At 50.3% G+C, this 27759-nt stretch overlaps 12 protein-coding genes across 12 annotated transcripts; 5 read left to right on the top strand and 7 right to left on the bottom strand.

The window, feature by feature from the left end:
• Positions 1-135: 135 nt before the first annotated feature.
• Positions 136-1683, bottom strand: CABS01_00631 (uncharacterized protein; the record flags this gene model as incomplete). The annotated part of the gene is made up of 4 exons (XM_060534012.1): positions 136-673; positions 793-1187; positions 1297-1401; positions 1480-1683. 4 exons carry the CDS (start codon positions 1681-1683, stop codon positions 136-138), a joined length of 1242 nt encoding a protein of 413 aa, XP_060406526.1.
• Positions 1684-3236: 1553 nt separating this feature from the next.
• On the top strand, positions 3237-4640 carry CABS01_00630 (uncharacterized protein; the record flags this gene model as incomplete). Its single annotated transcript, XM_060534011.1, has 1 exon — positions 3237-4640. One exon carries the CDS (start codon positions 3237-3239, stop codon positions 4638-4640), a length of 1404 nt encoding a protein of 467 aa, XP_060406525.1.
• A 1104-nt stretch (positions 4641-5744) lies between these two features.
• CABS01_00629 (glycosyl hydrolase family 81) lies at positions 5745-8102 on the top strand (the record flags this gene model as incomplete). The annotated part of the gene is made up of 1 exon (XM_060534010.1): positions 5745-8102. The coding sequence occupies one exon, from the start codon at positions 5745-5747 to the stop codon at positions 8100-8102; it is 2358 nt and encodes a 785-aa protein (XP_060406524.1).
• A 56-nt stretch (positions 8103-8158) lies between these two features.
• CABS01_00628 (uncharacterized protein) lies at positions 8159-8948 on the bottom strand (the record flags this gene model as incomplete). The annotated part of the gene is made up of 3 exons (XM_060534009.1): positions 8159-8223; positions 8291-8598; positions 8656-8948. The coding sequence occupies 3 exons, from the start codon at positions 8946-8948 to the stop codon at positions 8159-8161; spliced, it is 666 nt and encodes a 221-aa protein (XP_060406523.1).
• Positions 8949-10297: 1349 nt separating this feature from the next.
• On the top strand, positions 10298-11146 carry CABS01_00627 (uncharacterized protein; the record flags this gene model as incomplete). Its single annotated transcript, XM_060534008.1, has 1 exon — positions 10298-11146. One exon carries the CDS (start codon positions 10298-10300, stop codon positions 11144-11146), a length of 849 nt encoding a protein of 282 aa, XP_060406522.1.
• A 334-nt stretch (positions 11147-11480) lies between these two features.
• Positions 11481-11729, bottom strand: CABS01_00626 (uncharacterized protein; the record flags this gene model as incomplete). The annotated part of the gene is made up of 1 exon (XM_060534007.1): positions 11481-11729. One exon carries the CDS (start codon positions 11727-11729, stop codon positions 11481-11483), a length of 249 nt encoding a protein of 82 aa, XP_060406521.1.
• Positions 11730-12023: 294 nt separating this feature from the next.
• CABS01_00625 (uncharacterized protein) lies at positions 12024-12943 on the bottom strand (the record flags this gene model as incomplete). The annotated part of the gene is made up of 2 exons (XM_060534006.1): positions 12024-12682; positions 12736-12943. 2 exons carry the CDS (start codon positions 12941-12943, stop codon positions 12024-12026), a joined length of 867 nt encoding a protein of 288 aa, XP_060406520.1.
• A 1285-nt stretch (positions 12944-14228) lies between these two features.
• On the top strand, positions 14229-15555 carry CABS01_00624 (uncharacterized protein; the record flags this gene model as incomplete). Its single annotated transcript, XM_060534005.1, has 3 exons — positions 14229-14429; positions 14489-14703; positions 14760-15555. The coding sequence occupies 3 exons, from the start codon at positions 14229-14231 to the stop codon at positions 15553-15555; spliced, it is 1212 nt and encodes a 403-aa protein (XP_060406519.1).
• A 1986-nt stretch (positions 15556-17541) lies between these two features.
• Positions 17542-18021, top strand: CABS01_00623 (uncharacterized protein; the record flags this gene model as incomplete). Its single annotated transcript, XM_060534004.1, has 1 exon — positions 17542-18021. One exon carries the CDS (start codon positions 17542-17544, stop codon positions 18019-18021), a length of 480 nt encoding a protein of 159 aa, XP_060406518.1.
• A 544-nt stretch (positions 18022-18565) lies between these two features.
• Positions 18566-20132, bottom strand: CABS01_00622 (FAD binding domain-containing protein; the record flags this gene model as incomplete). The annotated part of the gene is made up of 3 exons (XM_060534003.1): positions 18566-18695; positions 18759-19843; positions 19923-20132. 3 exons carry the CDS (start codon positions 20130-20132, stop codon positions 18566-18568), a joined length of 1425 nt encoding a protein of 474 aa, XP_060406517.1.
• A 1209-nt stretch (positions 20133-21341) lies between these two features.
• CABS01_00621 (uncharacterized protein) lies at positions 21342-22747 on the bottom strand (the record flags this gene model as incomplete). Its single annotated transcript, XM_060534002.1, has 6 exons — positions 21342-21700; positions 21755-21837; positions 21890-22263; positions 22332-22423; positions 22482-22518; positions 22592-22747. 6 exons carry the CDS (start codon positions 22745-22747, stop codon positions 21342-21344), a joined length of 1101 nt encoding a protein of 366 aa, XP_060406516.1.
• A 3362-nt stretch (positions 22748-26109) lies between these two features.
• CABS01_00620 (UMTA methyltransferase) lies at positions 26110-27168 on the bottom strand (the record flags this gene model as incomplete). Its single annotated transcript, XM_060534001.1, has 4 exons — positions 26110-26533; positions 26663-26800; positions 26857-26947; positions 27024-27168. The coding sequence occupies 4 exons, from the start codon at positions 27166-27168 to the stop codon at positions 26110-26112; spliced, it is 798 nt and encodes a 265-aa protein (XP_060406515.1).
• Between the last annotated feature and the right edge of the window lie 591 nt (positions 27169-27759).

Raw genomic sequence — 27759 nt, 5'->3', positions numbered from 1 at the left:
TTTGGATAGAGGATTATCCTGTGCATAATCACTTGAACCTGGAGAAAAGATCATTCTTAATTCATTCTCATCCACTTCACGCAGTTTCGTTTGTGACTTCATAGGATGTCCTGTCGTCCTCAGTGATGTTATTCACTACCTCGGATTCCTCATGCTCTCCTGGATGAAGCTTGATTGAACAACAATTGACCCCCCATTGATATTCTCCTCGGACCCCGACCCAGTGGACAAATTCTTGACCCTGCCAGATCCAGCCGTGATTCGATTTGTTAGTCCAATCTCGTCATCCGACTCCCCGCCCAACTTGCCGTCGCCCCCTCCCCCGCCAAAATTAAACCTTGACCCGCCGTACGTGAACAGGGCACCCGTGCCATTTTGAGAGCTGCTGTTCTTTCCTCCGCTGGCGCTCTGCTTCGATTTCAATCGCCATGGTGCGCTGTTAGATGAGGGCCCTTCACCTCCGGCATTGCCACTGGAGTGGCCCAGGGAAGATGAGATTTTGTGGCGGACGAGGCGGCGGAGGGGCGCGAGGTGCGGGAGGCAGGCGGACACGATTGCGATCGAGGGTTCGATTGCGGACCAGATGAAGACGGGGCCCATTTGCCAGGTTATGTCGAGAGCGCGGGAGAAGGTTGAGAGGTGGGTTATGCGGACTATACTTGCTACGCAGACGCTGGAGGGGGGTTTTGGATTAGTATGGATCGTCTTGTAAGGGCGTCGATTATTTCTGATATTGGGAATATGTGTACTGGTGGTGAGAGGGTGGGGGAGGAGAAGGTGGTCGTGTCTTACAAACTTCCCAGCAACATGATGCTACAAACAGCAGCCTTTTTCCTGCCCGACATTTGCAGCTTTAAGATCTGCGGGATGGGAATCAAGAGGACAATGATATCGTTGACCATGTTGATTATGGCGAGGGCGAGGTAGAAGCTATTGATGTCTATGCATTTCCCCTGTTCGCCCACAAACTGGTTCCAGTAGAACGAGAGGGGGCGACACGCGTTGGCCATGGTGGCCCAGATGATGATGGGGTAGGCTATGGAGAGGACGTACCCTGCGACGAGGGAGAATTTGAAGGACGGGGAGGAGGCGGTGGAGAGGAGGAAGATGCGTTGGTAGAAGAGGAGGATGGAGATTTTGGTGGCGGCGCAGGCTGTGCCGTAGATGAAGGTGTAGGCGTAGAGGATCTGTGGTTTTGGGGAGTTAGTTTGAACGTGAAGTTCCGAGTGCGCTGAGGGTTTGCATTTCTTCCGAGGAGGATATTGATTAGAATAGAATCAAGGAGGGGAAGCCTACTTTAAAGACTTGTGTCAGGTCTTGAGGTGTGAATGACCAGACGTGATTTCCCGCACCGTAAGCTCCGCCTGCGATGCTCAAGCCGACGGTGGCGCCTACGAGGAGCTGTGATGATATATTATTAACATCGTGAGCCTATTCACAAAGTATCTCACATGGGAAAGTACTTGAGTAAGTTCTTACCAGTGAGAGAAGAATTGTCCAATCATCCGCCTTCAGGCTGTGACCTTGGAGAAACCTCGCCATCAGCCGGAGCACCACGGCCACGGAGGCTAGCACGGCTAGTATTATGACGGCGGCATTATTGCGAGCGACGCTGCTTTCTGAAATATCGATATCATCTGGAGGTGGACCGAAGATGGCGATGATGTTGGGATCAGGTTCCATTATCGACGACCAGAGAGATGTGACGGTGGTGTGAAGCAGGAAGGGGGGGGGGGGGACCGATATCACCACATTGCAGGAATGCAAGGAACTTTCATTTCCTTGGGCGACGTCCTCTACTCTGAGATCCTCAGAGTCTGCTTTTCTTCATGGGATCTCAAAAATGGGTCGAAGAATCGTTGCGGCACAGGTTGGTGTGCCAGGAGGTGCAAAAAGGAAATATGATCCACGTTGGAGGAGTTGGACGTGTACCTTCGGATACCCTCCGACCAAGGTAAACCCGTGGTATTCTCAGCTGCTCTGCGTACCTCGTGATCTCCACCGTCATGCTTCCGTGCACCGTTGCATTCACGTTGGATCAACGGCCTAGTTTCGTCTGCATCCAAAGAGCGCAGGGTTCATAATGCTGTTGGTACTGGGCAGACAGGGCCCGAAATTCCGCATGGCCTGATGCTTCCCGTTCTGGCTCGCGAAAGAGCCAACAGTGTGGATCATTTCTGATTTCTTTCGTTCAAGGATTATATGCACAGACGGGGAAGTTGTTGTTGGAGAGCATGTTTGCGTACTCCGCAATTCCCCTGGAGTCTTGACACTTCATCTTCGTTGGTGCGCGTCCCGCGCATGCAGGAACAGGAGTATAAAGAGCGGGCGTTGATGGCAAACTCACTTTTCTGGTGAAGTGCCAAGTTTGCCACCGCTCAGCAAGACTTTGATATGACTGAATGCCCTCGTTGTCAAAAGCCATGTTTGCTTTAAAGCGCAAAACGGTGACTCTAAGATAAGATGGCGCAAGTATCTCTAGAAAGGGAAGACGGGTGAACGTCGCAAGCAAGGAGCCGCTGATCCTGCCGCCTTTTACTAACGGGCCGTCTGACTGCTTTGTCTCGGGGAACCAAGGGTACGAGTCCCGCATACAAGGATTAGAATATCACATGCGACTTCCTCTCCATGGTCCACTTGTATTTGAATGACGGACATATCCAGCATGCTGACCGATGATGGAAGTCTTCGTAGCACGAGAATGCCTATGAACCCGTATATAAGTTAGAGTATCAATTACGTCCGCGTTAGATGTCCTTGAGTCTTCGACTGGATCTCGAGCTTAGGATTATCAAGGTCAAATGAGCCTTTTTTCATGGCTCCTACTACTTGTGGAGTGAAGGAGGCCGATCCTGGTTCTTGTTGGAACCGGGGCCATGAAGGACAGAGCAGGGTCGACAGTCTATCTCACCCCGTTGAGGCAGGGAAGAGAGCACCAGCAGGTTTCTGTCTCTGGTACTAAGCCTCCGAAAGGAGCATCTCAATGCAGGTCCCCTAAAGCCATTGCCTCCGTTGCTGGAGGGTTGCAATATGATATGACCTGATTTGAATGTATGGATGCGGCGTGGTCAACATGCGTTGCATAGTGGTCTGGAGCGTAAGGACAAAGACATAGCGATGGCCTACAAGGGTCATATATAATGAAAATCGCCATTCTCGGATGTTTTGCTGTTTAGCTACTAGAATGCTCTTCTACGCTGCAGGCTTTTGCACCAAGTTCTCGCACATCAACAGCTATGGGTTCCTTGTCAGGCTTCACAGAGATCCCGGATCTCACGCCCCTCGAGCGTATCGGACCCAAAGGCTACCTTCGATATGTCTTCCCTTTCCAGCTCCCCGAAGATTACAACCTCGATCAAGCTGCTTCTATTCTGCGCGCAGGGTATGAAGCCGCGCAACAGCGTATCGCTGTTTTGGGGTGTGAAGCCGTCCCAAACCCAGATGCCAAGCAAGCCGGCGTCTTGAAGCTTCAGAAACTCCGTCATGGAGACATTGAAGGCATCACTGTCAAGGACCTTCGAGCTCCCGGTGCATTCCCCATGACGTACTCGGAGCTCAAATCCAAGAACTTCCCAGTGGCTTCCTTTGATGCAGATACTATCTGCCGGCGCTCGGTATGGGCAACACCAGACGAAAGGCTGCCCGTATCTCTTCCGCAAGCCAACTTCATCCAAGGGGGCCTGATTCTATCCTGGTGCATCTTCCACATGTTTGGAGACGGGAAGACATTCCTGATCTGGACCAAGATCTGGGCAGAAGAGTGTCGCAGAGCCCAAGGCCTCGAGATCATAGACCCTTTCAAGCTGGATGAGGCGTTCCTCAGAGACCGTCAACGCATCATGAGCCCAACCGGCAAGAACCCGGGCCGTGCTGAAGACCACCCAGAGTACACCATCATCCCCTTCACACCCGAGGGCATGCCGCCAAAGATCCTTTCCGAAGATCACCGCGGCCAAATCTTCTACTTCTCGCCCGAGGCCCTGGCCAGACTCAAGGCCGAAGCATCTCCAGAAAATGTAACGGAACCCACGAAGCAGAGATGGGTCTCCACCAACGACGCGCTCTCGGCGCTGCTCTGGCGTACCGTCATGGCGGTGCAGTCACCCCTCGAAACCCTCGAGGGCGACCCGGTGTCAGTCTTCAACATCGCCATCGACGCTCGCCTGCGTACGGACCCGCCGGTGCACCCGGAGACTATGGGCTGCTTCCTCGGCTACGTGGCGGCTTCGGCGCCGATCCGCAAAATGCTCGGCTCGGCGTCCCTGGCTGACTTGGCGATTCTGGTTCGTCAGGCGTTGATTCGTGCCGATAGCCAGTTTGTCGATGATGTAGCTACGCTCATTGACACGGTGGAGGATGTGAACCGTATCATCCCTACGGCTCTCTTGGATGTGCCCGGTAACAACTGCATTCAGACATCATGGGTCAACTTCTCCCTGTATGACGTGCAGTGGGGACCGGTGCTGGGCGACACGATCCAGGCCGTTCGCGCGCCGCATGTTGGTGTGATCAACGGGTTGCAGGTCGTCATGCCTATTTTGCCGGACGGTGGGATGGAGATCCTTGTGGGTGTTGAGAAGAACTGCTTGGACAGGTTGTTGCATGAGCCATTGTGGATGAAGTATGCAGAGACGAGGTAAATGGAAAACAGTAGTATCACTAGTTGGGTGTATAAATGAGTTATGTGACAGACTGCGCCAGTTATTTCTAGCTTGACTAATAGTGTTTTCTGCAGTACGGGTTTTCATATGGTGCGGTGGTCTCCCCAAATTTTTCGATGATCTCACCCAATATGCACTTGTCTCAGATCAAGACTGTACCAGACTCAAGCAAAGTCCGGAAGCTCTTGTCGTCGAATCAAAGACAAGCGAAGTTTCCGTGTGAGAATTACATCAATCAGCTTTTACACGGCTCTTCTTCGTGAAATAGCCTCTCAATTCGAGTATCCGCCGCAACTAGACGATACAGCTTTTAGACCGAAAGTTCGCTCGATCTCCATTCTTTAATATCCCTCGTTTTGACACGAGGACTAGTATTACATCCGGCTCATGCCACATAGATCCTCAACATCCCACCGGCCTCTCTGGTCTCCAAAGAAACTTTTCATTCTGTTAAAATGGATCAGGGACTTTTACCAAACTTAAATCGTAATGAGATTTACTGAAAATGTTTCGAAACGGGAAGAGTAAGGCCTGGGGTAAGTATATGGCCCTTCTGAGCCCTTTTCCTTTCTTTACCGGCATTCAGCTAGAGAAGCTCGCTGAAACTCGTCCGAGTCAGCTCCCTCAACTCCTATTTGTCCACACATTAGAACCAACATGAGTGCGCCGGGTAAAGTATCTGAACCATATTCTGCTGTAGCTGTTTGAATGATAAAATCTTCTGTCGTCAACGAATCGGATGGATTACTAACGTTTGGTGTTCGTCGTCTGAAGTTATACGAAGCATTTCGATTTGAGTGGATGAGAGGACTCAGACAAGACATGGATATGAACTCAGATTTGAGTTCACCGGGGTCCGAGATTGGTGCCGCATAAAGCTGTTGATGGCGATAAACTCAAAACCCCCTGATGGCCCCTCAACGGGCAATACCCATCGGCTCCCGCCCCCCAAAGCAGATATTAGAGATGAGGATGGCCTTTGGTCATGTCGATTGAAGGTCTTCACTGATTGTTGTCTGCATTCTCCGTGTAGCCTCGTTAGAGGATCTTCCAAGTCACTCGTTATTGTCACTCTTTTTAACCATGTTCAGCAAAACCATTGTGGCAGTTATCCTGCTGTTCGGAGGCGTTCAATCCCACCGGCACCATGGATCCCACAGCCACAGCGAAATGCGACGCTCGTTCATCCATAACGCAAGGGCAGATGGAGAAGCAGCGAGAGGAGGATCAGACAACGTTTTCGTGAAAATTTCTCACGACCGACCAATTCTAGTTCCGTCGAGAGCAGATCACCCACAGAAACCTGTCGGAGTCGATAACAACGACAACCCCATCCAAACCAACAAGTTCTACGCCAACTTCTTTGCCAACAACCAAGACAACGCGACATGGACTCACCCTTACTCCGTCTGGTGGTCTAACGATACCGTCAAACAGGGCCACGGCTTGTCTATCTCCCATACGGATCGGCGCAACTTTATCTACGGGCCTGGCGAGCCCGTCCAGTCTTTCGAGGATCCATTCTTTGACCAATCTATTGCGCTTTCGGCGCGGGAGCTGCAGAATGGAACGGTTTTGACTACGGACACATTGACAGCATTCTCCGCCAATGTCAACCTTGCGACAAGAAAAGGCGCCAAACCGATTGTCTCATTTCCCGTAGTTCAGGGCATGGCTTTCGTCACAGGTGTTTACAACGACGCCACCGTTCTCATTCAGTCTCAAAAGCACTTTTCAAACATCACCGACCTTCGTCTGAGTTCCAATGGACTTGGAGACACAGTGTATGGGTGGGATGCGCGGTTAGGCGATGGATCAAGCTGGTTGATTTACATCAACCCAACTTCCATGTCTGAGAGACCAAATCTTCGGATGACTGATAAAGGAACCATTTTGGGACCAAAGCAGTTCACGGGAACTGTCCAAGTCGCCAAGAATCCAGCAGGTAAAGCCGGTATCGACATCTTTAGCAAGGCTGCTGGAGCGTATCCAGTTGGCGCCACGCTGTCGGGCTCTGTCTCCGGCAAGACTGGAACTTACACCTTGGCGTGGGAAAAGAAGGGTATAAAGGAACGGTCACTTCTCATGTTTGCTCTGCCGCATCATGTCAAGTCATTTGACCAAAAGACGGCCAGGGGTCTGACGAACATCACCTTGGCGAGTACGACCAAGGGAATTGCCACGGCTACGCTTGCGGACCAGTTCACCATGGTGGAGCCCGAGCTCCCGACGGATATGGGTTTCGACCCTTGGTCGCCTCGCCTTGGATCAGTGGGATCCGCGGGCTCAGCGGCAATCGTTTCCGAAGACGCCAAAGCCGCAATCATTAATGCAGCAAAGATCGAGCTTGCTCGGGACATTACAACCCTGACCAACTTGACGTCCAAGTATTACGCCGGAATCGCCTTTTCGGTTTACGCCAGGGCGATTTATGCTGTCAACAACATTGCCGGAGATACTTCATTCACAGCCAGCTCACTCACCAAGCTTGAGGCTGCGTTTGATCGGTATGTCAATAACCAGGAGCCGAACCCCCTATTCTACGATGACGTGTGGAAAGGCCTGGTCTCTTCTGGGTCGTACGGCAACAACGACTCTTCGATAGACTTTGGTAACACGTATTACAACGATCACAACTTCCACTACGGCTACTATGTGTATGCTGCTGCAATCATTGCCCACTTCAACCCCTCTTGGTTGACAAAGAATGACGGCCTCAACAAGATTTGGGTCAATAATTTGATTCGTGACTGGTCCAACCCATCTACCGAAGACCCTTTCTTTCCCTTCTCACGAAACTTCGACTGGTTTCATGGCCATAGCTGGGCCAGAGGTGTACTCGAAGCACCGGATGGCAAGGATCAGGAGTCCTCAGCGGAGGATGCTTTCTCGACGTACGCGATCAAGATGTGGGGCAAGGTAATAGGAGACGCCAAAATTGAGGGCCGAGGCAATCTCCAGCTTGCCGTGACGGCACGCAGTCTACAGTCGTACTTCCTCTTGGCGAGCGACAACGATGTGCAACCGCCCAACTTTATCGGAAACCGCGCCACAGGCATTCTCTGGGACAGGAAGATCAACCACACGACGTACTTTGGCGACGAAATTGCCTATATTCAGGGCATACACATGCTGCCAATTGTGCCGAGCAGTGCGTATGTACGAAAGGCATCCTTTGTGAGAGAGGAATGGGATCAGTATTTTGCCGGCAATAAGTCGGGATCTCTCACTAGCGGCGGCTTTGCAGGCCATGTGTACGCCAACCTCGCGATTGCGGACAAGGCTGGTGCGGTTGAAAGTTATGAGTTCATGAGGAAGCAGACTCCTGACAGCCCCTACCTGAGCGGAGTGAGTTTGACGTGGAACCTCGCTTACACGGCGGCGCTGGGAGGCAGTTTGGGATCGAACTCCACGCTGAACTCAACAAGTCGGGCGGTCTGAAGTGAATGACCAACTATTTGTCTTGGGGTGAAAGTTGGAGTGAGCTAGATTTGAGTTTACGAGGCCATTTCTACGTCCTTGTACACAGGAAGGGCTTCGCGGAGTTGAGATGCGATTTGAACTGAGAAAGTTAGTCACATTTTCATGTAACAATGAAGTAGAGAAGATAGCAAGAGCTTGAAACCTACGTGCAATTTTCCATCTTCTTGAAATTCGTCCCGAAAGCATCTGAATCACCTCTCGTAACAGAGTCTTGGTGTCACGATCGTAATGCTTTCCTAGTAGAATTGCTGCTAAGCCGACCTTCTTGTATAGGATGACTGCAGTAAGAGGCATCCTGTCGAGTTTGAGAATGTCCGCAGTCTTCTCCATATGCATCAGATCATGAGCAATAGTAAGGGCCATTTCAAGAGCTGCGATGGACGATTCCTTGACAAATAAAGAAAGTTTTGGACCATTACACGCCAGCCTCTTTTCGTGAAGTTCTATCAGTGCCCTTTTCTCTATTAGCTGTGGCTCCTTGACTTTCTAAAGAATTACTTGCAAGAGATACAAAGTGACCACTGTGTACTGGTGCTCAAGCCGCTTCCAGCTTATGGTCAGGGTTTCTCGGATTTTCCTTTGTATCAGCATGTCGAGCTTCCACGATTCGTGATTAAGTAGTGTCTCAAGCTCGACGGACGGATCTCTGGTGCGCTGCATGACACTCTGCAGCGCATAGAGCGCCTGGATTTCGCTGGCGAAGACCCCGTAGGTCTGAACATCGTCTGCGGAAAATACAAGCGGCTGAAACGGGCCACTGATATCAAGGTCTTGAATCCATGCGTCATCCTCTCTGGGAAGCATCGCGCCGAGTCGAGCATCGCGAACAAGTGGTGCTCGTTCAGAGTTCCCAGTGGAATAAGTGTCAAGCCTATCGAGAAAGAATATAGCCCACCATACACGCATCTTCTCCTCATTGAACACCGTAGCAGGATTCAAAAATTGGTATAGGCCGGTTACATGGCCAAGACTGGCACATATCGCCAACGTGGCATACGCATCAGACACGAAGCCTCGACCCTGCTCGTATATGGCGAGTAGCAGGCCTGACTGGATGGTTTGCAAGTGACCCCTCGAATATTTCTGTAACAGGATGAATGCCAATTTGCAATTGTCATACAGCGACGGTAAGAGAGGTTCATTGTATGGCGCCAAAGCAGAGGGTATCACCGGGGTGATCAGCAAAATGTGTAAGATAAGACTAGCGAGCTCGGCAGATGGCGTGCTCTGTAATGACGCTGCTTGTCTTCTCAAGCCGAGTGGGTGAATGATTGGAATCCATTCGTGGATCGAACTCAAGTATCCATCAACTACCATTTCTATTCCAAGGTCGAGGACTTCTAGCGTGGCGAACAAGTGTGTTGTTAGCAAGTCGTCATGATCTTGGCGTGTTGCTAACTTTGGTCCTAGAAGAGAAGAAGAAATCAGATGTGCTTCCTTGTAGTAAGAGCCGTAGTGACATATGCTATTGTGACTATGTGGTATCAGTGGTTTGAAGGCCTTGTAAGACAGACATGCTTGATACTTACTCTATGCACCGGCTACAAGCCGGTAGTAGCCGATCGCAACCCTTCTTCTTTGTCGAGCACAAATGACAGGCGTTCGAGGATAAATTACTTGTCGACATACTCGCTTTAGTACAGGATCGAGTCATCTCGACAAGCAACAGATTGGAATGAGTTCGAGAGAAGTTTCGGAGGAGCATGTAGAGCACTCCATAGCACGGGTTGTTCCTGGAGAGTCAGCTTGCTGACAAACTATTTCTAGTACTATTCTAAACTAGTCCGCCGCTAGTCCGCCGCTGACCCGCCACTTGCAGGGCTAAGACCGTGCCAACCCGCCGGAGTAGTGTCGGACAAGTGGTGTGCCAGGACCTAGCAATGCTACGATGCTCTTAAGGGGTTACAACATTGATCTCAATACCAATTGACTGTCAGAACCACCTCTCGTGATGAATGCTAGGAGTCGCTGCTATCTGAAAACTGGTCACAATTTTCATGCCGATGGGGTTTCTAAAGACTCTGGGGCCGGTGTCATAAATAGCCCAACTTCTTCTCACTCTTACCGACGTATTTCAGGCTGCACATCAACTTCATTAACTACATTGTCTGATATATTATTGCAATCTTGTAGCAGATCTCCATTCTACTATGATGGCACTTCCACAGAAGATTCGCGGCCCTTCCCTTTTCATCAGCCATGGAGCTGGCCCCCTCCCCCTTATCCACCCAGGCTTGGAGGATTTCCGGCAGCAAGTCGCCAAATTGGGTAGTAGGCTCAATGGAGTCAAAGGAATTATCCTACTTTCAGCGCATTGGGAAACCGATGAGCCCGAGATCACGGCTCTTGCAGACCCTGGTCTCTACTTCGACTACGGAACTGTGGCCGCAGCCCAAGCCCTTGTTCCACCTGAGGCCTACGAGACCAGGTACCCCATCCTTGGAAACACAACATTAGCCGCGGAAATCAACCAACGCCTCCTGGATTGCGGCTTCAGACCGGTTCTCGACTATAAGAGAGGCTTGGATCACGGTGTCTTTGTCCCGCTCAAGATCATGCGGCCCAAGGCAGACATACCTGTTGTCCAGGTATCTGTTCTCACTGGAAAGGACGAGGAGGAGGCCACAGACAAGAACCTGCGTCTAGGTCGCGCCTTGGAGTACTTCAGAGACTTCGGATACGCCATAATGGGGAGCGGCGGGTCGTACCACGACTTCATGACCATGAAAGACGTTCTCCAAGGCTCTGGCAAAATTCCCTCGGGGACTGAGGAGTTTGAAAGCTACCTCGAATCTACGGCGGCAATTTCTGATGCAAACACTCGCGAGGAGGCTCTTAGGCGCTGGCGGGACACCCCGTCAAGCTATGTGGCTCACGTGAAAGCCGAGGCTGAGCATTTTTGGCCGTTTCTTGTTGCAGCTGGCAGTGGCGGGGACGTTTCTGGGCAGCGAATCCTCAAACTTCTTTCCCAGGGCTTACCAATGAGCTTCTACGAGTGGTGAGCAGTGACGATTGGTTAAGGGGAAGGGGGGGGGGGGGGGGGGTGCAGGGGGGGGGGGAAGGGGGGGGGGGGGGGGGGGGGGTTGGCGGGATCGCCGCTCTCGGTGCCCGGGGGGAAGGGGCGGGGTGGTGGGGGGGGGGGGGGGGGGGGGGGGGGGGGGGGGGGGGGGGGGGGGGGGGGGGGTTTCACCGGGTGGCAAACTAGGTCTGGGTGTTGGACGACTATGGCTGTGACGGCTGGATGCTATATGGATTGATACGTAGCCAAATAGTTTGCTTCGACATGGACTACGTACAATAAGAAAGTTATTGGAATATTCCCGCACTATGGAGCTGCTACCCAAAAGGAAGATTGCCCTGCCGGCACGCGGTGGAAAGATTGCAGGGCCGTCTGTGGATGTTAGGGAACCCCAACAGTTGGTCTCGTGGTCCATCCACCGCATGGCTGGCCCAGAGCCTAAACCAGACGTGCATGCTCCTCCCCGGAGCAAACGTATTCACCCCTGATAAGAGCCTGAAAGGCCACAAGCTATAGTGTCGGGCCCACAAAGGCTTTCTCGCGGCACTTCCATGATAGGTGTGCATAATGAAAAGAATGGCCTGGCATGTTAGTAAAGGAGAGCGTCGGCAGGGGGGCTTTGGCAAGAGAGGCCAAGGCACATTACGGCTAACTTGGCATATTCGCATCTTTAGGTTCAATTTAACGTCACTCCATCTAGTGGTATCATTAAACATAAATAACTGTTGCACTAAACGGATGTCTTAGGTGTTGGTGGGTCTCTGTCCATGTGCCATGCGCCGTCGCTTTAAACCGCAAACCCCCAGAACAAAAGAATTAAACAATACCCGCGCAGTCCTTGCCCTCGATTAAGAATCCCATCAACCAATCTCGACAGGCTTTGAACTGATGTAAAAGCCGTTTGACCTAGCCGGCGACTGAGGCGCCTCTACCACCGCTGGTGCTAATCTTGCCGAGTCACGATTGTATGCAGGAGGCTGTGATAACGCCATCTCCTGTAAATTATCAAGAGTCTTCTGATGTCGCTTGAGATATCTGCACCATGTAACGGCGCAGACCACGCAAGTGATACCGATGACGCCAACGCCGACTCCGATACCAGCCTGCGCTCCGACGGGTAGACCACCACCGCCACCACCACCACCAGAAGACTCAGCGCTCTGGCTGGCAGTGGAAGTCGGTGTGCCAGCAGACGCGGTCTGTCCATCGCTGACAGTCGTTTGTTGGATCGAGGTTTCTGCTGAAGATGCAAATGAAAGGGCTTGAGTGCTTGTTGGGAGCTCGGAGGTTGAAATGAAAACTGCAGTTGTGGATGTTAACAACGGTAGGGTTACTTTGGGAATCTCGGGCTCGTCGGTGATGTTGAAGTATGCCGAGGACATTTGTTGGAAGTCGAAGTTTCCCTGATGAGACGAATCGCCTTCGAATAGCCATAGAAAGAAGACATTCGACGAACCCAAGTCAAACTTGTTCGTCGCGACTGTCCATGTAAGCTCTTTGACGGGCCCTGAGCCATCCTCTAAAGTCCCTGTTAGCGAGACCAGCAAGACTCATTCCCTCTATTTGACTTACGGATGGAAAATAAGATGTCTCCGACGCTTGCGGAGTCGCCAACTAGAGATTGCTGCCAAAGTGCTATTGTGTAGTTTTTGAACTTTGTGTTGTAGGAGATTTTCTTTGTTTCTCCGATCCTCCACGTTTCTCTCTTCTGAACGGGGCTGAAGAACTGTGCATAGAGGCAAGGAAATAAGAAAAATGACAAAATGACTGCAAAGAACATCTTGGAAGACTGTTTGTTGTTGCGGAATGGTCAAGTCGAAGTGGCGTTGACTCGACCACGAGCGTGATATCGCTTCCTTAATATCAGACTTAGATCGAAGGCTGGCTGTTGACAGCGAATGCTGCGCCCGACCTGGCGCTGTGGTTCGGAGGCCCACTGGCGTGTTCCAAACCCTTGTCAAGATTCCAACACTTATCTGCTGGACTCTTAACTTCCAACAGCCTGCCTGCTACTCTGTCCCTACTTCACTGTCGAAATCTTGAAGTGATCTGGGTCACTTTCTCAAGGGCCTGCTTCAGGCTGGCTCGGCTGGGTACGGTAGCCCGCCAGTCACTGATTGCTCTCCATTTTTGCCGCCTAGGCTGCATGCATGGACCCCTTGTATGTTTTTCTACGCCGTGAAGTCTTGACCTGCGTTGGTGTAGATCATCAGGAAGACTTGACACATGACTACTTGAAAACCTCCATATCAAGAGACTCTAGGAACGCGGTCTATAGATTACGAAGACCGAAGTCCTAGGAAAAGGCTTTTGCACCCTCAATCAGCAAGACCACGGTGATATTCCGTATTATCCCCTCGACAGTGATGTTTGCTCTCGGCCGAGACAGGGTCTACCCCTGACCCTGCGATGTGGCTTTTTTGGCCAGTCGTGCCAGTCAAGGGCGTCGAGAAAAGGGCCAATCATAGCGTGTGAATTATTGCCGCCCAATTTCTTACCGCCCGCCTTCTTGCCGCCGTCATTGAGGGCTCAGCGCGGACTTGCGGAACAAAACACGAACCAACCGCCTCGTATGACCAAGGTGCTGTGATGCGTGGTGCATTTGAAGTCCCAACCAACGCCAAGCCCTTTCTGAAAAGCAAATCAGCTTCAAGCGTTCTCCGGACTGCTCCCCTTTCTCCCATCCCAATATCTGCTACTTTGGGTCCGGATGTGCGATGAACGCCTGGAACAAAGTTGTCTGCGTGCAGGGCTGAGAGCATAGCCCGTAAAATTGAAGGAAGATCTTCTGCCCTCTCTGAATCTAATCAGTCAGTAAGCAACCAGGTGCATGCTGGTCTTTCCTTTGGGGGTTGGCTGAAAATTGCATTGTGCCCCCTCCCGCCCATCCCGCCGCCTGCCGATGTTTTTAATTAGACAACCCACCATGCAGTCGAATACGGTTTGGCTTGCCAGCTGATTGTCCTCTTTCTTTCATAAGACTTGTCCCCCGTCAGTCTCACTCCGCTTGTTGGCTGTTTTCAAGACTCTCCTTTGCAAATTTCTGGCGTTCTCCTCCTTTCCTAATGCACAAAACGAGTAGGATGGCTTTTCTACCTATCAGGCCAACCTCCAAGAGGGATCTGTGCATCATCGCAGCAGTCTTTGTCACTGTTGTGTTATTCCTGCATAACCCATTTCCAGACCATATCCCACGGCCGGGTGGCACAGCTTCAAAAGTCTCGTCAACTGGTTTGATGAGCGCGATCCAAAACAGCACATTAGGCGTGAGTCCTCTCCCAGCGCTGGTTGGGAGTAACACAATCTCACGATGCTGTGCCTGTAGTTTGAAAAGATTTTCGTCGTCGGCCTTCCAAGCCGGACAGATCGCAGAGATGGCATGATTCTGCAAGCTGCGCTGAGTGAGATTGAAATCAATTTTGTGGATGGTGTGCCTGGCAACACCGTAGTCGACAAGGCGATACCAAAAACGAGCGAGCACGATCGCTTGCATGATGGCGCCATAGGCTGTTGGCGTGGCCACATGACTGCGCTCGAGGAGTGAGTCGAGTCCTTGCTAACCATACAATACTCAGTCCACTGACCTGATTCTTAAGAATCGTCCGTCATAACCTGTCTTCAGCTCTTATTCTCGAAGACGATGTCGACTGGGACATCAGAATCAGAAAGCAGTTGCACGACTTTGCTCTCTCAGCTCAAACCCTGACTCAGCCCCTTCCCGATGGACCTGCAACTTATGCGGACCCAACATACCCGAGGCCGGTCGAGAACTCGCCAGAGGTGGTTCCGGATATTCCTTTTGATTATCTTCCAGCTACTGTGGCACCAAAAACATCACCGTACGGAGACGACTGGGACCTGCTCTGGATCGGCCACTGCGGAATGCACTTCCCATTCCGAGACAACAAGAGTATACCTAAAGCTCGCATCATCCGCTCCAATGACGTAACTGTCGCTCCCAAGAAGAACCTATGGACGTTCAACATCCCATTCACTTTGAAAGAGACGTATCCGGAGCATACGCGGGCATATCACCATGCCCAAGAGGGCGTTTGCACGCTAGGATATGCGATTAGCCAAAGGGGAGCGAGGAAGCTCCTGCATGAGGTGGCTTTGAAGGATGTCAGCGATGCGTACGATATCCTCTTGAGGTTCTTTTGCGAGGGCGCCAAGGGCCGAAAACCACACAACTGCTTGACGACGCAGCCGGCGTTATTCCACCATCACCGACCGGCCGGCCCCAACAGTGCGATGAGCGACATTGGGAACCACGGTGATGGCTTTAGAGAGGTCAGCATGACCGATATGGTGAGATGGAGTGTGCGATTGAATGCTGATGCGCTTCTCGAAGGGAGGACGGATTTTGTTGACCAATACCCTGATGACAAATGAGTTAAGATACCAGAGTCTTTGATGCTAGGTGGCTAGACTACGATTTAGAGTATGCTGTGCCAAGAACATGTATGATTGATTGAGAAAGCAGTTGTCAATGTCTTTTTGCTCCCCAGAATTTTGACGTGAATGTCTTAGGCAGCCTATCTCGGGCTTGTAAGACCATCGGAATGCGGCTCTACTCTTGTAATGATGAGATGGGGTCAATGAAAACGACTCCTGGCAACATGGAGTTCCTTGTACCTTCATGGCCACTAATTTACAACTCTGGGCCTTTGAATATGCTTAAAAATGTCTGCAGGTAATTCCTATTAGCACTAAGTATTACCGCTTGGACACCTCTGCCCCTTAAATACATTCTTCAACTGCCGGGTTTGCTGCAGATATGATTAGAGATTAGAGGATTGTTCTGTACAAGAAGAATAGCTTCCATCCCAGGCTGTGAGACGGTGACGTCGACGGATTGTTCTCCGTCTCTTCAGAGGAAGACAGCGTGGGCATCTAATCGTACATCAAAGTAGGCATAGAGCTGAGAATTGAAGTATCAGCATCACTCCGACGAGCATCAAGCGCCCGGCAGAGAGGGCTGGAGCGAGAGAGTGGTTAAAGATAATGCAGTATTATGGGTATTTCTCAAGGTTCAAGAAGAAGAGAGACGGACTCGAGTTGCAGCTCCAGGGAAGAAAAAGAATAAAGGCCATACATGTGCAGGTGTTCATCGTAAGGGGAGCGACTTCAGCCAGCTGATAAATTATGAAGCTTGAGTGATAGTGTCAGAATTGCGGTTCAATCGGTACAAAGTTTGGCACATATGATTCAAAAGTCCATCGTTCAATCTGTTCCGCGCCTCTTCATCGATTTTGATGCGAAGTGGAAATTTATGTCAGTCTACACGAAATATTACGCTCCCTACGATAGTCAGAAAATTCGCTTACTGTCTAATCGATTACTTCTGGTAGATGTTTTGTTCTGTCTTCAGAAAAAGCAGAGTCCCTTCATTTTAAAATTCAATTCCTTGATTACAAGTACAGTTTCTGAAAAAGAATATGCAGCGACTGATGACCATTTCAGATTGAAACTATGTGCCCCAATGGCTGGCTGCCTGCTTTGGGCAACTCTGTGTACTCTTACTTTGGCAAAAAAGATTTGATCCCAAAAAATAGACGTCTTTGAGGAACAACTGTTTTCTGACACAAAGTATCTTCTTTACCGGTTTGGGACAATGATCGTCTCTAATGCGTTCTGTGGAACCATCGGGGCGACAACACGAGAAGGATTGCATGACGTCCCCACCAAGTGCCGTCAGCTTCCGTGTCTAGGCAAGAAAACGGCTCGTATTTCACCGCTGAATCTGCAGCCCTGTACCGCCTGATAATTGCCGCCTCTGTGCCGCACTCTAGTGCGATCTAAGGGTTCAAATGCACAGCAATGATGTCACGTTGTATTCGCCATTAGCTATCTCTTCTGCATAATTTTCGAATACAATTTCTGCATTCTGATTCTTTTTCAATACCGTCAACTGTCACCAAAGACTCAAGTTGCACGGGAAGAGGTGTTCTCCATGTTCTAGTAGGCAGAAGTCTGGCGAAAGAAATTTCACCCTGACCGACACTGATGGGTTGGGACTTTGGTTCTAGCGCGGGTCGTTCATCGGGGACAGGGTATGATCGCGCAACGGCTGAAATGTTTCCTGCAACTCCCTTGTCTAGGCTGATCAAAGGTCCACGGAAACTATGACGGCACGGGCGGTAAGTGAGGGCCGAACCAAACGAACCACTAAACTGCAAGGAACGAGATTCTAGACCTGCAGCTGCTTGGGGTTGCCATGTCTCTTGTCCTGAGTATTTAAAAGCAGTGCGATAGACCGATCGCCCCGGAATCCGATGAGCCAGGCCACTCTCGTTTTTGCCAGAACCAGTTACCATCGAATTTGAACTGTTTGATCCGACTAGTAATACCTGACTCTTCCCACCAAAATCTCTTAAAATGCAGCTCTCCACCATTCTCGGCGCCTCTTTCGTCGCCGCGGCTTCAGCTGCCCTTCCTCCCATCAACTTGGGCTACCTCAGCTACCCTCACGGGAATCTCTTCGTCGCGTGGTCCCCCTTCACTCCTACAACGACGCAAGAGGTCACTGAGGTCTGCGACACCCGTGGCGCCGTAAAGGGCACCGCGACATGGACCACGATCCGCGCTTATAACACATACGTCTTCAAGCCCATCTGCCGCAACCCTTTCAACGTCACTGACGCTGTGACAAACACCACATACTACAACTTGGAGCTGGCATGTGTGGACGACAACATTCCCTTGTACGCCAACCCCGAGGTTACCGCCGTCGTCGACACGAAGACGAACAAGACGGTGGAGACTTGCGTCCCCGTCTCGCTGAATGGCGAGTCTACATACGGAGGTTGCAGCGATCACTTCAGTGGTGTTTCGTACTCATTTGCCTGCTCCGCTTAATATGGATTGGTGTCCAATGAAAAATGGCCTTTTTTGGAATGACTTTGGAAGGACGCATTAGCATTATTGCATGGATACGGACTTTGATAAATCGAGGATTCAATTTGGCTCGTGGCGTCCTCGAAGAGGTTCTTGCAATTTATTAATGAAGGCATGAGAGCGCATACATCAATATAATTTAGACACACAACACTCTTCCCAAGATGAGTCACTTTTCAGATGATACTTGAAGCTGTTTCGAGATGAATGATCGACTCTGGTCATGTTAGGTACCTATGCATCATCGAAAGAGAGTAACGACAAGACGAAAGGTAGTTGAAGATGATGAAGGCACTTTTACTCTGTGATATTTGATTGGTACATGTATCTAACGCATATCGGTACGAATTGACAAGAGTCCAAATCCAGAATCGAGTAGACGGCTGGAACCATACCTGTCGTACCTTCTCTGAATTTATTGTGAATCATCCAGTGTGCACGATGGAGTAGATCCGCTGCTTCTCTGCATGTTCCAATACTTCAAACTACAGTCACCGAGTAATGCTTACGCAATCTTGAACCACTGACCAAACGCCCCTGAAGGATCAAACTTCTTCTTCAAGGTCTTGAGTCTATCCAAGCTTGAGCCGTAGATAGCTTGCAGCTCCTCATCCCCATGAGCAAAGTTAATGTACCTAAAATATTCGTTAATTGACCTCAACGACAACAGAGAAATACTGATTGAATATTTAACCTACGTCGGGTTCACGGTGGCACTCGAAGAGAAGCTCCAGATATCTCGGACTTTGGCCCCAAATTGCAGAGCTTGAGTATCGAGGCTAGCGTCCTCATACCACGGGATGACAATCGCCTGTGCGAACGCTTCTTGACGGAGCTCATCTTGCATAGCTGCGGACCCAGAAGGAACCGACTTTGCCGTGGTCAGGTTGTATCTCTCGATCAATACAGCTGAATTTAGTGCGCCTGTCTGTTTTTGGAATTCGGTGTATAGAGTCCAGATCTCGGGCCATGTTTCCGACTTCATGTTGTTGATGGTCGTGCTGTATGCCGGTTTGCGTCCTCCGCGGGCGCAGAAGTTGTCGTTGGCCGCGTTCCATTGTTGGTAAGGAGTAACCACGCTGGAGTTGGTCAGGGGTCCGAGGTTGTACAGAGGCGCAAAGGCGGTGCGGCCAGCTTCGTCGGTTCCCTGGCGTAGGAAGCCAGTGACAAGAACCATTGGCGAATTCGAAGAGTCGCCGGAATTTGTTAGCACCAGGTAGACGACTTGTTCCGGAAGCAACGGAAGATCTTGGATAGTCTGAGCTACATCGGCGATCTTTGAGGAGTCAAAGGTCAGAGACATGATCCAAGATGTACGACTTGCTGTCGCCCACGCATTCACTGTCGCGGAAGTGACGATGCCGAAATTGGGTGCTGCGCCCCTCAGAGCCCAGTAAAGATCTGGGTTAGATGAGCTTGAAACTGTCAGAGCCTCTCCGGTGGCAGTGATTACGCGCATAGACAAGATGTTGTCAACGGCAAAGCCGTGTTCCCCCATGATGTTGCCATATCCACCGCCCAGGGCTGCCCCAAGAGCGCCGACGCAATTGCAATTGCCTGTTTGGACCAAGACACCTGCAGCGTCAGCAGCAGCAACGACGTCACCAATGAGCGCTCCTCCACCAATCGTAGCTGTTTTCTTGTCGGTACTGATGTTAACCTGGTTGAAGCCGGCGAGATTGATCAGGACGCCATTACTGCCCAGGTTGAATTGTTTGGTCGCCCAACCATTGCCGCCATTCTGGGGGAGGAAAGCGATGTTATTTGTCGAACAGTACTTGACCTGTATGGCAGATAAACATTAGCATAAATGTGCACAGTAGTGAGTGATCCGATTTGGCCGAGAACATCGGTGAACCTACCACCGCACTCAAATCCTTCTCGGATGTCGCATTGACAATGACTGATGGCAGAGGTACATCGAAGTCACTCCAACGTTCTCGAACTTCGACGGCCACGGAGGAAGTCGAGACAAGGTTTTGCAAATCCTCGGCTACGGAACGGGCGTTGATGCTAATGGCAGCAGATGCTACCATTGAGATGAGTTGCAGACCGACAATTAGGGACCGCATGGTGTCGTCCGGGGGTAGCAGTGGCAGGTGATCGTCGGCGAGAAGCTGTGATAGCCAAGAAGCTCGTGCATGGACAACCGCAGAGCAGGACAAGATTCTTTAAGGGTCTGCGAACGTGCGCGAGTTCATGTCTGCGTCTACGAAGTACATGTATGATGTAGGATGCAATGGGACTCCCAGCCACATGACCCCCTTGGATCCACGCGTCAAATCCTGGATCGTTATAGAAGAGGCATATGCCGACGAATTCTCCCGGTTACCATGGTATGCAGCTGCGTTGGTGTTGGACGCTGCCAGGTCGCATAGTCTTGGTAGGGATCAAACGGACATGAGGTTCTCCATCTTGGTCAGGGTCTACACCGTGCCACCATCAAAGGGGGGAAGAGGAGAGAGAGAGGGGCAAATCCTCTCCAGACCCTCCATCCCCAATGTGACCGTCGCATCTCGGAGCTTGCGGCCACTAACGAGCGGACTTCTGGGCGAATATTACCATCATACGACAAGGGCGCTGGAATTCCATTGCAGAAAAACGACGCAGGCGTTCCCATCCTTGGCAAAAGATTACGGAATCCCAACCGCGACATGGTCGTGTCCGGTTACCCTGGCATTGCAGGTGGAGCTTGTTGCTGGGTTCGACCTTGTCTTGCGGGACATACGATATCAAACGGGTCCGCTGCACCGATTGTCGAAAGAGAAAACCCCCCTTGGCGAGAAAATCATCCCCTCTTTGCCCCCGCTGACCCGTCCTGTGGAGGTTGTGGATGGAGAGGTTATTTGGACATCTAAAGCACACCAAGAATTGTGCTTTGGTCAGGTCCGTAAGTCCTCGGCAGGGCGGCGCCGCTGCTCTCCGAAGCGCAATCTTAGCAATTTGCTAGGGTTACGTGTGATTCTCGAAGCCACGCGGCTTATTGATTAACAAAGTCCTGCAACTGACGATCAAATTTGAGACTTGTGGTTGTGTGACATTTGATAGGGAAATCGCCGTTTGCAAGTTGGTTCGGATACCATTGATTAGGTAGGTCAAGAATTGAGAAGAAAAGACAAGTGCCACAGTCGAGCTCAGATCTGGAGTTTCGATAGCAGTCGGCAAAAGTACGAATGAGGTATCATCAAGGAAACAATCAAAATTCGATCTCATTAGAACTATGAACGACTGTCAAAAAATCAACGCTCATACATATCTCTTCCTCAAATTAGTCCTCCTGCTCATAATCCAACACCATTGGTCCTTAAGTTGGCAGTACTCGAGCTGTCGGAAGGCTCAATCGTCTGATGAATCGTCGTCTCTCTCAGAATTTCTCGTCCTTCTGGGGAGCCTGAGCGCGTCTTGTCGTCGTTTCGAATCATTTCTAATTCATCGAGCTCTTCATATGGCGTTCTGGGTGTTCTCATACTGTTCTTCCCACCAATACGTCGTGATGATCCGTACTCGTAAGAATCGTTTCCTGTCGTAATGGGCTTGGGGAAGAAATGCACCCAGATTGGCCGGAGTGTTGGGAGACAAGCGCAAACAATGGCCAGCGACAGTTCAATGTTGGTCCAGAAGAAAACGGGGGCGGTGTAATCTTATGTCATCGTCAGCGAAGGAGCTGGAGTTGATCAGTCCAAGTGTGACTTACAGATGACATCGTTAGGATGCTTGACATATTCTTCGGCGATAGCAAAAGTAGCTACCACTCTCGTGACACTCACGGCACAGACGCTACATTTTTGTCAGCAACCTTTTTCCTTCCCAACGACATTGGAAAACTTACGCAGCGCCAAGTCCTAGCATTGCGATGACTGCAAGTTTCTTCTTGAGGGGCATCTGGACTTTGAGAACCATCGCGACAGGTAGTACGAGGATGACAAAGTCGGCAATGACGTCGGTGAATAGAAGCGCGAGGAACATCGGTACCGTCTGAACACACGAGTTGCCATAGTAGGGCTCGATGAACACCGTGATGGGGAAACAAGTAAAGAGATGGGAGAAGAAGAAGCTGACCGTCCATCCGATCACAAAGGCTAGTACCCCAAAGACGACGTAGCGAAACCTTTGGCTTGGGAAGAGGGTGTAATACAACACGAGAATAGATGATTTGACGAGCCCTAAGCCCAGGATTGAAATCATGTTAAGTGCAAACTTTGTCTGATGTGCGAAAAGCTTGTTAGCTATGTGCCAGATGCGACGCCGGCGAGCTGGAGAGACAAACTCACCTCTTCGAAGAATATCAACCCTGGATCATCCATAATTGGGGAGCCGTCGGGGAACGTGGGCTGATGTTGTCCCAAATGACCGTGAATTGCAGCTTGCCTTCGCGTCAGTTCCTTCTTCTTGCTAAGTGATCATGGAAATTCCAGACATACTAGCTAGTTGCAGAGTACAGCAGGTGATTGATACCAGCTGTTCAAAGGAGACACCGGTCAGCATTTGATATTATTTAACCAATGGCTCCAAGCTCCATCTGTAGACTTACCAGCGCTGCTCCGGTTAGGTAGTCGTCCCAAGCAAACCTTTTGACGAGTAGCTTCGCCCAGACGCGAAGTCCATAAAATACTGTAGGAATGACCATAAACCCAATTGCCAGGCCGATCATCTGACCCTTGGTGTAGTCATGGTTCATTGTCACCATGCTGGGCGACTTGGGACCGTTTGCGCGATGTCAAAAACACAAACTTCTGCCGAATTTCGATCGCCGCCGCCGCAAGATGGTCGGGAAAAGTCGAGGCTGCAAGCAAGGAGCGTATTGAATCTGCACAGCAGGCAATCCAAATGCGGGAATGTCACTGGAGATGCTGAGAGATATGTATCACAAAGATCTGAGGGGTCATCCTGTTCATGATGATAGCGGAGGTGCAGTGAAGAAAGTGCAGATTGTCACAGTCGCCTTCCCGCGAGAGACAACCTTTTCCCTTCCATCGAGTGCTGGCGTAGCATGTGGCACTTACCGCGTTGCAATGGTAGTAGCACTACCATGATAAAACAAGATAGCATTCAAGCACTCAGGGCAGTGCCGCAGGGGGTAGGAAGTTATCTGCCACTGATAAAACTCAAGGTTCTCTCAGGCGGGAGCGCGTCCTTGATCACAGCAAGAACTGGTTATCATGCCCTGTGTTTCGGACGACCCGAGTCAGGTTCCTTGTCCCCAATTACCCCAGTGAGCGTGGTCAAAGGCCGTGACGTTGCAATGCGAACTCTTGAAGCCCCACTCGTTCCCTTGTTTAGAGGCACGGCGAGTGACAGAAAACCGTGATTCACCCCCGGGGTACCGGGGGTTGAAATACCGTGAACTCTAATTACCCTCCTTTCGGGTTCCGGTTCCTGAAGTGGGCAGAGCTACGAGCAGAACATTTGCCTATGATTTTCCGTTTGCCGCCGAACGAGATGAGTCTCAGTGATTTAGACTCTTGCAACTTGGGATGATCGATAGTCAAAATGACATTGGTTCCGGAACCATGGCTATAGGGTTGGACGTTCGTAATGGTTTGGTCACAGAAACAGGCAAGCATTTTCAACTAACATAATTGAAGGCACCAGTACCAGAAAAAATTCTTTCCGCGATCCGCGGGTTCTTGCGGTTTATACCGTTTGGTAAAACATCTCTGGTAATAGCGTCGTTGTGTAAGCAGAGGTACGCAGTATGTATCTCGTAATGATCCCCCTTTTCACCCCTGGCATGGCGCACGCACCTTGATACCTGCACAGCTGCAGCCTACATTACCCCCACGGAATAACTCGAAAGCTTTTGGGGGACCATGCATTGGTGCGTCGTAAGGGAAGAACTTATGAAACTTTATCGGCTGGCTTGCGTTGTTATTGCACAGATGATGTGTGGAAAGAAGCCAGACGAACTGACACTGCAAGCACTCCTTGCTTGGATCGCAACAGAGCTCAGGTGGTCATTCCCGTAGCTCTCTCAATTTTGAACGGTTACCGCGATGATATATGATACCGACAAGCGCGATCCCGGCATGTGGTATTGCCCTCCTCCCACAGTCGTCGTTCTTTTGAACATTTGAAAAGCTGCTTCGTTCATGACAGGCCTGATTCAAGTCAGGGAAGCATAGCTGCCAACAGAGATAATGAGGAGCAGACCCTGATACGAAGGACTTCCGAGCGGCAATCTTCTCTATCTTCCCGATACTGGCTCAGCTATCCAGCTGTTGCCCCATTCTCACTTGGTTGGTGCAAGTCGTCACTTCGGAGATTAGGGCACGGGTGTTTGACATGCTGGCTTAGATCTTGCATCAGCAGCGGTGAATAAAACTCATCCGATCGGGGGCGAGTTGATCCGGACGCAATTTCAAATACTCCCTGCGACTTTGGGTTAACTTACCTAATGCCCCTGAGGATTAGGCACTTTGCAGAATTCCAACCCTACTTTTGTTTAACAATCTGAAGAAAGCCAGCCACTGGTACGCGATATGTCAATAAAGTCATACAAAGAGTTGGGAGCGAAGGACCTCTGTTGGTATGTCCATCGTGTTTATGCTACACGTGGGAATACGATAGCATTCAGCGCAAGCCCTCAATGTGCCATTTTCGCGTGCTAATGAGGATTTAGTGCATGAGTATAGGTAAGAAGACCGAGTTCTATGTATCAATCAAGATTCAAGATAACTTCGTAAGTGGATCCTGCCTGGGTCATACGAGGGGGCGAAAGCCCTTCTACAGTGCAACCTGATTTTGCCCCTCAGCTCTTTTGAGTCTGGAAGGGCATAGAGACTGGCGGACCTGGCCTCAGATTCACCGCGAAAGCCATTACTTATTACATGCTAAAATGAGAGAAGCAATCCATGAAATCTACGCAAATAACCACTATGACCTGGCCGTTTCCGAGCACTATGAGCAGGCTCTTGGTCTTTCAGGGATGAGTTATCCTGCTCCTACAGATGTTTGAAGGTCCCAAGCAGGAAGACGATGCTCAAGCTTTTTGGCTTGCAAGCCCAAACACACTGTCCGTGACGATATCTCGGCGTTCAATGCACCTATAATCAAGACTTGGGCTCTTGGGAGCTCATTGCCTCTGCACCGGCCATTTTGTGTGGATACCAGACGGGGCTTTGAAAGTGGGCTGAGGATAGCGTACTTGGATCGGCTCGTCGGAACGGACCCAATTTATTTTATTGTCTGAAGATGGTATGAGCAAATCCCTACATGGCATCTTGCCTTTGACCACTTAGCCACCTAGGTACTTGTATGAAATCCCCATAATAAGCGGTTTCAATTGCAAGCCAGTGTTGCGCCTGCAACGTTTTCCAAGGGTCAATTGGATCGGCGCACGTTGCAGGATAAGAGTCGGGCTGTTGTTGCTAGCCGAACACATCATAATTCGCACCTGAGCTTCGCTGTTCAACTCCACCTCCAGTGGATCGCGGCGTTGTGGCAGAGTGGTCTAATGCGCAAGACTAGAAATCTTGTTCCTTCGGGAGCGTCTGTTCGAATCAGGCCAATGTCGAGCTGTACGTTACTATCTTTTTTGAGGATGACGATATCAAGAAAGTGAATGTGGGCTTGCTTGGGCGGCAACGTGTCACGCCGTGACGCCTCTACTGCTTTTTGTTGCCGTCTTACTCTCTTTTCAAGTTTTCATTTGACAGGCTCGCTTCATTTCAGAAAGCTGTAGAGTGTCTTGTGCCTCTGGGCTACGAGTACTCGAATTATGGAAAAGTGTATTACTGCCATGCGTTAGAAGTTGCTCAGCAAAGTTGTCTGACAGTCGGCAATAACTTCCAATCATAAGGTAGCAAAGGACAATCAAAAACTGCAAAAAGCATACGAGAAGCTAATGCTTGCTCTTTTGACTATGATCCTATCAAACCGCCCATCCACACGATCCACGCGATCGTAATACATGTCTTCAAACTCGAGCCCCCTTGTACCTATTGTGGCCCAAAACGTCAATTCAGGAAATGGGTGGCTTTTGTCCGTACACCACATGGCTAGGCGATCAATGATCAGTGTCCGAGCAATCGCGCAAGATACCGGCAAGACCTACATATCATACAGGCCATGATAAGCGCCAGTCTTCATTTCATTCCGCACATTCGCAACTTCTACCAGAACCTGCTCCTTGGTCCGCTTCAGAGCACCACAGAACACCCGTAAGGTGAAGCCTTCCAAGCCATCTAGCATTTGTGCTAGGTTGATGAGCCCAAGGTCTTTGTACCATGGATCTTTTGGCCACGGGCCTAGTGGATTTTTGATTTTCTGATGGAAGACGTTCTCGAACCTTTGTTCCCGGACCCAGCCTTCGAGCTTAGGACCCGGGCAAGGATCAATGCCCAGGTTCTCCATGGTTTCCAAAAAGGTCTGATTCCAGTCCCAGGTTACGTGATTTTCCGTGTACGAACCGTCGTCGGAATAGATCTCGGCGTTCATTTCGTGAAATTCAGCCCAGCCTCCTGGGTTCAGATGACTGTATGTTTCAATTAGACTTTTGATTCAACTCCGTAAATGTGTCTCCCACATAATTGATGTTTGAAGGAGCTTGTGAAGGAATGAATCGACCACGCAGTTGCTTCATAGACATGGAAATACGACATACTTGTACACGTTCTCTATCAATTTGGGCCAGTCACGGATAGATGCTGCTAAAAACCTTGTGAAGATGAAGTCATACTTCTTTACTTCGACCCAGGGACTTTCGACGTCGTCAACTTGAAACTTGACATTCTCGGGAACCCTGAATAGTAAGTCACAAATGAGAGGGTTAATAACATCCATTTACATCATGGGGACTTTTTGTAGACTTGCCATGTTGGTTGAATGGCGCTCAGATCAACTCCAATTATCTCTGCGTTTTCGAACAGATCACCCATTTCAATGGCCCCTATCAATTTGTCAGTTATTAGTTTCTATTCGAAAATCCCATAGTCAGAGACAGAAAGACAATACGGTTCACTCACATATTCCTGTGCCGGTCCCGACATCGAGAACAGCATGGATCTTGCTTCTCTCGAGGGGCGCGAGGAAAAGTCTATTGCCAATAGCTCTTGTCATCATCGAATGGCACATGTCCATCCTCTCCATCTCTGGCTCATCATTCGGCATGATATACGCTGTTCCTTTGGATGAGACCAACACAGATGGGGGCTAGGATCCAGAACGAACTCACTCCCAGATCGGAAAGCATGGTACCGTCGGCCGTATTCAACCGGGTAGTCCAGAACGCTGGAAGTTAGGGAAACAGAGTATTTTAAGCTATGAAGCGCGAAGTTGTTAAGCTTGATCTGATAAACTTAATATGGAGGCATACGGACATTTGCTCGTCAATGCTTAACACATCTTTGGACTGTATTTCTTTCAGCAAGGCGCCGGGGAGCTGGAAACCGCAGGTCTGCACGAACTCACAGATTCGCTTTCGAGCGGCACATCGCTGCCTGCTGCTGAAGGGAGTGCAGGTATGCCGTGATCTGTGCACCAATAACCTGTGCCTTCCATCTCGAGAAGTGACAAGGGTGTCTGCAATGCGGGAAAATGGTGGCAAAGTCTGGTTGAAGATGTTGACCTGGGGATTTCCTAAGACTCGCAGAAAAAATGTGCCGCACTCTTGGTTTTGTAGGATTTCTCCACTTTCCAGCCTGCCTTCCTTGTTGGAGGTGGGCTTGGTCGGTTAGAACCAACGCGAAGTGTAGTCTTTGT

The sequence above is a fragment of the Colletotrichum abscissum genome, assembly GCF_030869225.1.
Source record: "Colletotrichum abscissum strain IMI 504890 chromosome Unknown Scaffold_1.1, whole genome shotgun sequence".
Lineage (NCBI taxonomy): Eukaryota > Fungi > Ascomycota > Sordariomycetes > Glomerellales > Glomerellaceae > Colletotrichum > Colletotrichum abscissum.
The sequence above is the reverse complement of the archived record's forward strand: the minus strand, read 5'-3'. Positions and strand labels throughout refer to the sequence as shown.